At 41.8% G+C, this 8,771-nt stretch overlaps 1 protein-coding gene across 3 annotated transcripts; it reads left to right on the forward strand.

The window, feature by feature from the left end:
* The first annotated feature begins 54 nt into the window (after nt 1-54).
* Nucleotides 55-8,445, forward strand: LOC124996690 (bromodomain-containing protein 3-like). Of its 3 annotated transcripts, none has more exons than XM_047569946.1 (10): nt 55-228; nt 1,671-1,958; nt 3,924-4,061; nt 4,149-4,284; nt 4,882-5,177; nt 5,263-5,391; nt 5,498-5,677; nt 6,809-6,945; nt 7,042-7,316; nt 7,448-8,445. In XM_047569946.1, exons 2-10 carry the CDS (start codon nt 1,770-1,772, stop codon nt 7,459-7,461), a joined length of 1,494 nt encoding a protein of 497 aa, XP_047425902.1. In that variant the 5' UTR covers nt 55-228; nt 1,671-1,769; the 3' UTR covers nt 7,462-8,445. The 3 variants fall into 3 exon arrangements, with proteins under 3 accessions (XP_047425902.1, XP_047425903.1, XP_047425904.1); XM_047569947.1 differs by having other exon boundaries at nt 4,885-5,177; XM_047569948.1 differs by having other exon boundaries at nt 56-228; nt 4,912-5,177.
* Nucleotides 8,446-8,771: the final 326 nt, after the last annotated feature.

The following is an 8,771-nucleotide window of genomic DNA, read 5'->3' on the forward strand; positions in this document are numbered from 1 at the left end:
GTATTCACCTTTAACTATACAGCGACCAACGACTGTACCGACGAAGAAGAGTATCTGCCAGCCTCCTGTCTCTGGTTTGTCTTCTTGGAGTTTCTAGTTGGTCCGAGGGGGCACTCTGGGGTCAGACTCAGCATACCTCAGCTATCTAATGCATTTGGGTGTATCCTCTTCTGTATTCGGGCAGCTCGTGGACGCTCGTTCCAACGTATCAGCCTCAGAGAAAAACGAGTGAGCAAGCACTTTAGTAACTCGTGTTTATGTTCTGTTAGTTTTTTGTCGTCATTCCCTGCGGAACAAGTACCGGGTATTTATGGAGCCGTTATCTGAAGATAAAAGCTAGTTGAGTGGTAACTCCGACAAACCTTGCACAGAAAGTTGACCTCTTCAAAAAAAGCCCTGCTTTCAGAGCAGGTCTTTCGTGAATTTCAAGTCGGCTTCGGGCATATTAATTGTGTTATTATTTATTAAGTAGTTACCAGCAAATGACGCCATACGTCTTTGGTTCATTTAGCTAGCCAAGTTTAGCCAACACGCCGAACGTTTTCTCCGTTAGCTGTTCACATAAAAGGTTTTATCTCGTGCTGAAGTAGAAATGCTCAAGCATTGCCGTGTGTCTGTTTACTAAGTACCACATTGGGTACTTTAGGATGAAGTAGTGACATTATAATGTCGGTTAATGACAAGGGATGAAAGTTAGTATGGAGGTAAAAACTTTACTGCTAATGTGACGCTTCTCAGCATAAAATAATTACTAGCATGTCAAACATTTCTGCTAGCATTTTGTAAACCCTGTCTGGCTCAGGATTTGGCTCAAACTGTTTCAAGACACCGTTGTATCCATGTTTTGGTCAAAAAAATCCAGACAGTTCACAGTCATGCTCACTACAGCCTTATTAGAACAGAATAGAACGTCCTTCATTGTCATTGCAGAACACAGGTTGACCAGTGCAAAGAGACTTTGTTCAGAGTTCTGCAAGATGCTCAGCATAACCATTGAAAAAACAGTTTTCAAAAGATAAAAATGAACAGCAGGTTAAAAAAAAGAAAAGAAATAACAAAAGGGAATTTAATTGAGCAGACTTATAAGTATAAATATGAATAACAACATAAATGTGACTGCAATAGAAAATATGGCTCTGGAATATACAGCGTTATGTACAGTATTGTATATATATTGTATAGATAACCAATATTAACAAGTAAAGTGCAATGTATGCTGCTGCACTAAAGTGACGCTGCGTTAGCACATACCCTGCACGGAACATTTTGCGTAGCTGATTTGCATCTTCCCAGACGACGTAGAGCGCAAGAGCTGTGATTGGTTCGGAAATGCGTAGAAAGTTTTAGCCACCGTTGTTGAAAGTGAAGCAGGAAGTGGAAACATAAATGGACCTCACTGGCAAAATTAGACAGCGGCAACTAGCGTTTGGGTGGCGTTGTTACAGAGCGAGCCAGACTGACGGGTCCTTGCGTGCACATTAATATAAATTACTATAAATGTTGAGTTACATAACAATAAATTATTATTAATTTGGAGCAAGGTGTGATACTTATTGGTAAAGTAATGTTGGCAAAGTTTTTCTTAATTTTGTATTTTCCGATTTTCTAGGCTTAGCGTTCAAACCATGAGAACCGCCCTCTACTAACTATTTCTTCGTTTACATCAACAGGTCACGTCATGTAGTTTGCCAACTATGTATGAAGTGGCTCTGTGTCTCAGGCCTGTCATACATAATTCATAGGAGATAACAAACCAGCAACGCGCTATCATGTCGGCGGACGCTGACCCTCCACAGCTTGTGAACCCTCCTCCTCCCGAAGTGACTAATCCCGACCACCCGGGCCGGAGGACCAACCAGCTGCAGTACATGCAGAACGTGGTGGTCAAATCCCTGTGGCGGCACCAGTTCGCCTGGCCTTTTTACCAGCCCGTTGATGCAGTCTCTCTCGGACTACCAGTGAGTAGTTTGCACGTGTTAAGTTTGAAGCACAAAATCTAACTGCAATCATTTGATAGTAGATTCTTTGATGCATTCATTTTTCAACCCATAATTGTATAAGCTCAAGCTACAACTCAAGTTGTGAGATGGCAAGTTTTCAAACTGTTGCAGGAACTTCTTATATTCAGTTGAGTTGTTGTGTCTTAATTTTCTTATTTTATAAAAAGAAAAATGGAACAACTAAAAAAGGAAAGAACAACTATTTTAGCTGCACACAGGCTCAACATTTGTTAGTGAAATAAACGCAATAGGAACTAAATCCTAAAATGAACGTGCAGCTGTTTCCTCTGTAGAAGCTCTAGCGAACTGTAAATCTGTTTTGGGGAAATTATTATATCACCTATTAGTACTATAGTAATTATACATAGTAAAGGCAGTTACATATTCATAAAGAATATATTAAGCGAATTAAAGCTTTTTTGGGTGCCTGAATTATTTCTTTTTGTTACAGTTCAACCAGCATTATGTGCACCCGTCAGGCATAACATTATGACCACCTGATTAATATTGTGTAGGTCTCCCTTGTGCAGAGAATGGACATTGGCCTTCTGAGGGTGTCCCGTGGTGTCTGATAACAGAATAATGGGTTGAGGGGAGGGGCCTCTGCCATCCTACAGATACTTGATCAGTTTGGCATGTAGTTAATTTGGAGGCCAGGTCAGCACCTTGTGCTGTTTTTTTATTTATTTATTTATTTTTTTTTTTTTTGAGTGTGCCTGTGTCAGGCTGCATCCTGCTGCCATCAAGGAGTGTCATTGCTATGGGGTGGGGATGTCTGGTCTGGTCTGGTCTGGTCTGGTCTAGGTGGGTGGTACATGTCTAAGTAACATCCACTTGAATACCAGGTCCAAAAGTTTCCCAGCAGAACTTTGAATTGCGAAAAAATGGAAAATGCCATTTACTTCTCCTGTCAGTGGTCATAATGTTATGCCTGATCGTTGTATGTGTCTAAGTCGCCTCATGGGAATCTAATTTCCTCTTGTTTTTACTTGAGTACAACTGCCTCTAAATCATCTTTCTGTTTTTTTTTTACTCTGTCATTGAAGTTATTAATGTGGGTGTGTAAGATTTGTTCACTCCTGTTTTTTGTTTCTCTCCTGGTTTTGGTTACCTCCTAATTTTCACGCACACCCCCTTTAAATGTCACAGTGAGTATAGAGACATTGGATTGTGGTGTCTCAACTTATCTCAACAACATCCCAATAGCCCTGAACCTGCTTTTATGAAAAGTACTAGTACTTAATGCCTTGTCAGATAGGAGTAGGTGTTTTTGTCGAATGTAATTAATTTTATTAACTCATTGTACTAAATGATTGATAATCAGACCCAATTAATACTGTCTACAGTGAGCTTCGGGTATTATCCACATAACCTGGGATAGTATTGAACAGAGTGTCCTAAACCATGACAAAAAAAGCACGAAAACTTGTTTGCATGCTTAGATTGTTCAAGCTTTATTTCAATTTATTACAATGTGGAGTCTTACTTATGGCTTATAGGCAAGAAACACAAGCACGCAATGTTTCACCAGGTTATCCAAATGGAGCTGCTGTACAGTTGGCTTATAATTTAATAGTTTGCCTTCATTTCTGCTTTCAGTTTGAAATCTGCCCATATTTGACATTCCTCGGGGTTTCTTCTGCCTCATCTTCTGAGTGCTTCCAGTTTCTTGCCTCATCTGACTCTTTAATGCTTTAATTAAACAAATTTACTCAACGAGTAATCGTAATTTATCACTGACAGAAATTATAGACAAAAAAAGAGGTGTTGGTAAACTGCAAAAAATGTGTTAACAAACAGGAATTGTGCAATGATGGATTTTTCTTCATCAGCTAAACTTCCTGAGCTTCCTGACAATGTAGGATAGAACAAAAACCAAGACTACAGTACCATCATCTGACACCGACTCTGTCTCTTAATCAGGATTATCATGAAGTCATCACATCTCCTATGGATTTGGGAACCATCAAGAAGCGACTCGAGAACAACTACTACTGGAGTGCAAGTGAATGTTTGCAAGACTTCAACACCATGTTCACCAACTGCTACATATATAACAAGGTAAACTTTGAGATGTTTGGAAAAACACACTTCTGGTTTGGCTTCTTGACCGTTAAGTCCTCATAGACTTCCCTCTGTTCTCTCTAGCCCACTGATGATATAGTGCTGATGGCCCTTGCCTTGGAAAAGATTTTCTTGCAAAAGGTTTCTCAGATGCCTCAAGGGGAAGTGGAGGTCTTTCCTAATGCGGCCAAAGGGAAGGGCAAGAAGAGCAGCGCTCAAGGTAGGCCACCGGTCACGTTCCAAACTCTAAATAGTCATTAGGTTTAAAGAAAGAACTTGGACTTTACTGAGATCTGTCACTAAAGACTATAACATACAAATACGTTGACGTAATACGGTGACTGAATTTGAAGTGTTTTGCAGTAGATGCACATGAATGTTCTCAGAGAACGATGGGATTTGTGATGGTAGTTCATTTATTTGAATGAAAAAGGTAAAAGAAAATGACAGTATCACCCGCTTGTTAGTAGCATATACTTACAGTTCTGAACATCACTGAAACTAATGGTTGATCCACATGCATTTACTTCAACTCCAACATGAGCCACTCAGTTTTACTCACCATTGTGTGAAGTACAGAATAAATCCAAGTCAAGGTGTCGCTTATTGCTGTGGACATACTGAGATACAAGCGCATAGGCATAAATGCTAAACACGGTAAATCAACCTTAATTATGACAAAATCCCACCTTAGTGTCTAGTAGGACTTTCCACTGATAGCAGGGGGAAATAGGTCAGATAGGAGCAATAAGAAAAACTCTGAGTGGTCTAACATGTATTTATCTTTCTTTAAACCTTCCTTTTGATCTGTCTTCAGCAGTCACAACCCCTTTGAATGTTTTATCAGAAAGCAGGAAGAAGCATGAAAGTGCAGGCTCAGCTTTCACTCCCTCTAAGAGCGACTTTGAAGAGAAGGAGTCACCGCAACAAGAAATCAAACAGTGCAGCCTGAGCGAACAGCTTAAGCACTGCAGTGATATCCTGAAGGAAATGCTGTCCAAGAAACATTACGGCTACGCCTGGCCTTTCTACAAGCCTGTAGACGCTGAGGCCCTGCAGCTACATGATTACCATGACATCATCAAATACCCCATGGATCTCAGCACCGTTAAAGTATTTAAATATTTGATACTTGCTATGCACTCGTGTAGTCTCTCTGTCAGTGGTTCACTTCATTTAATTCATTTGTTATTTGCAGAAGAAGATGGCTGCAGGAGAATATCAGGACGCTCAAGGATTTGCTGCAGATGTTCGGTTAATTTTTTCTAATTGCTACAAATACAATCCTTCCCATCACAAAGTAGTCGAAAAGGCCAGAAAACTTCAGGTGTGTTGTGAATGACTACTGACTTGAATACACAAAGAGTTTAAAACGATTTTTGTGTCCGCTTTCCATTCACCGTTCTCTATCCTCACACATATATTTGCTTCAGGGAGTGTTCGAGAAAATGTTTGCCAAGATGCCAGACGAGCGCGTGGGTTTGATTTCACCGGAGGGTTGCATGTCTGCTAAGAGCGCAGCCGTGAGCGGGACGGCAGACGACGTCCCCAGTTTGAACAAATCGGAGACGACAGAGGGGCGCTCCGCCCGGCTGGAAGAACTGCAAGAACAGGTGGGCATAAAACAGGATGCTTTCATGTCACATATCGGCCGATCGTTTAAATGTCTACGGTCGAGCACACGAGCTTTTGCAGAAGCTACCACAGCGTGCGCTGTGAAAACCCTTCTGCGTGCCGTTAAATACAGTACCGTGACGGCAGAAGCTCTCCCCTCACCAAAGCTTTTCCACATGAGATGAGAGAATTTCCTGGAGCGGACTGGAGTTGGCAGGTTGCAGCATAGAATATAGAAACCGCTGGCAAATGACCCACGGGCTACGTTTTGAAAGAGATTTTATGTGAGATGAGAACTGAGGCACTTCTGCGGCTTTGATTTGACCTGCAGGACCTCTGTCTGGCTCTTATGATAACATCGATAGCTCTATCACCTTACCTCTCGCTCTCAGTTATACAGCGGGGACAACTAGATAAAAATACCAGAAGCAGAGGACACCGACAAACTCATATGCCGATCTGGAGCTGGACTCTTTTTTTATTCTTGGTGCTGCTAAACGTCTTGTTTTTATTCCATCATTAAATGCCACCACAGTAACCTGCAGTTAAGTTCATATTTAGTTATCTGGTCTTTCTATTTCCTTTTGTTTATGAATGATGCCCCTTCTGGTGAACCCTCTGTGTTTGTTCTACTGAAGTGGTTTCTTTAAAGTAGACGAGGATAATGATATGCCGACCTCCCGCCGAGCGTTCTTCCCTGGGCTGGGTGTTGTGAAAGGATTCTGTGATCATCTAGCGCTCCTGTCTTCGGTGAACGTCCAAGCCTTTTCATGTTGCCGAGCTCACCAGTGTGTCTTCTTTTTTCTTTTTTTTTTTTTTCCTCTGCCACTTACAATGTTCCAGCTACGTCTCTGATGTGCTTTGTGTTTGCAGCCTGAGGATTGGCTCAGGTTTTTGGGGCTTTGGGGTTTTGGTCGCACACAATGCTGAAGCAGTTTCTAACAAACTGTCAATAAACAGTCGTCTGAGTCAACCGTTCAGTTACATTTGATGCAGTTCTACGTTAAAGAGCCGTCATTTCTAAACTCTTTGTCCAATTTGGGTGTCTGTTATTTAAGGCCATTATATAACTGTGTGTTTAGTGTCAAAAAGTAGATGGACCTGACTCTATTTTTGTTGACTCTTTCCAGCTTAACTCTGTTCATGAACATCTGGCTGAAGCACCTGAGAGTAAACCTAAGAGAGAACAAGAAAAGGACAAGAAAGAGAACATCGGACAAAGCAAAGGAAGCGTTAATTCCACGCGCACTCCAAACTCCACCGCCAGGTTTACTTTAAATAAGACTTTACATAAATACTGCGTTTACTGTGCTGTTTTATTACACTTCCAAAGAGACACGTCATTGTTTTGTCTTCATCTCAGGCAGTCGTGGAAGCACAGCAGCGTCAGGGAATCGGAGGACGAGCCTTTACCGATGACGTACGACGAGAAGCAGCAGCTGAGCCTCGACATCAACCGCCTACCTGGCGTGAAGCTGGGCCACGTGGTGCACATCATTCAGACACGAGAGCCCTCCATGTCCAGCACCAATTCAGATGAGATCGAGATCGACTTCGAGAGGCTGAAGCCGTCCACCCTGCGTGAGCTGGAGCAGTACGTCAGGTCGTGTCTGTACAAGAGGTTTAAGAAATTTCAGAGTAAGTATAAAACATTTCCGCTGCCTTCACTTGGAGCGATTTGACTTAAAAGTGCTAATTACTCAAATAATTTCATCAGACTTGGAAGCTTTTAATCAGCAGTGGTGCTTCTTTTATTCCCCTTCATCCAGAGAAAAGCAGCTAGACTGCATCCCATCATGTCAGCAGCAACAGCAGCAGCTCATCAGTCTCTGACACCAGCGGCTCTGTTGATCCCAGTACAGAAGACCATGACTCACGATGACTGCGTCGCTGTTATTTATTTATTATTTCGTGACCAAAGACGTTATTTTTTTATTTGTTATTGTTATTATCCTGTTCGAGAAGTTGGAACCTGCCCCGTATTTGTTTTGTATTCTCTGTCGCTCTCCTCTGCTTCTCTCTGTGTAAATCACAATATCCGTCTGCGGTGTTTCTTATCAGACGATATAAATCTGCTGCAGAGCTGGATGGCGTTCTGCCGAGGCCAGAGCATGTTTCGCAACAGCTGGGTTTAAGCCAATATCCAGGTATTGTCGGTCCTTCTTCCATTCTTTTTAATCACAGCCACAGAATTGTGGCGATGCACTTGTGTTCTTTTTAAGATGCTGTCGTTTCACTCGGCAGCTCTCGCTGTCAGTTATTCATCCTGTCAGCTGGTTTCAATCTCCACTCGTTCAGCTTTTATAACTATCACCACGTTACAGTAATCCACAGTCTTACTCATTTTTCAAGTGTCGACGCTTCAGTTTAATTTCATGTTTAAATATAATTAAACATGAAAGCAGGGAGGCGGGACAATCTCTTCAGAAAACAGGAGTTTATAATGCCTGCAAAACGGTGGAACTTATCAATGGTTTGGTCTTTGATAACCACAGACATTTTTGTTATTTGTAATTTAGAGTTTAAGTTTAAGAGGCATAATCGAAAGTGTTCCGTTTCTCTTCAAGTGCCTTGTGGATTTTTCTAATCATTTTCTAATAGTTACTTGAAAGCATGTGTACTGTACATGAAAAATCATTATTCATCTTGCGAAGAAGGTTTTTTACTTTCATCCAAAGAAAAGTCGGTTCGTCTTTGCTGTACATATGTCTCGCAACCTGGACTGAGGCGGTTTATTTTCTTTTCTCTCTTTTTTTTTTTTTTTTTTGTCAATAAAAGCCCAAAGATTGTCTTACAAATAATGTGTGAAATCCCCTTAATGCCGCGCTCTTTAGAAAACATCACAACAGCGAAGAGAGGGCCACCTCCGCTCAAACATTAACTCCACTTCCAGGTGGCCTGCCAACTGCTCTGCAGAAACTGGCACCGGCCCATCGCCGCCCAGTTTCAAACAGCTGGTGAGTCCGCCGGCTTACGCTCCGTCGCATCTCGACGCTTAACTTCCTAACATGCACCAGGAGCACTGCATCTGTGCTGGGTGTGAGTATATGAGTAGCCTGTGGCTGTGCACCACTGATTCACTGTCAAAGGAAG

The sequence above is a fragment of the Mugil cephalus genome, chromosome 19 (genome assembly GCF_022458985.1).
Source record: "Mugil cephalus isolate CIBA_MC_2020 chromosome 19, CIBA_Mcephalus_1.1, whole genome shotgun sequence".
Lineage (NCBI taxonomy): Eukaryota > Metazoa > Chordata > Actinopteri > Mugiliformes > Mugilidae > Mugil > Mugil cephalus.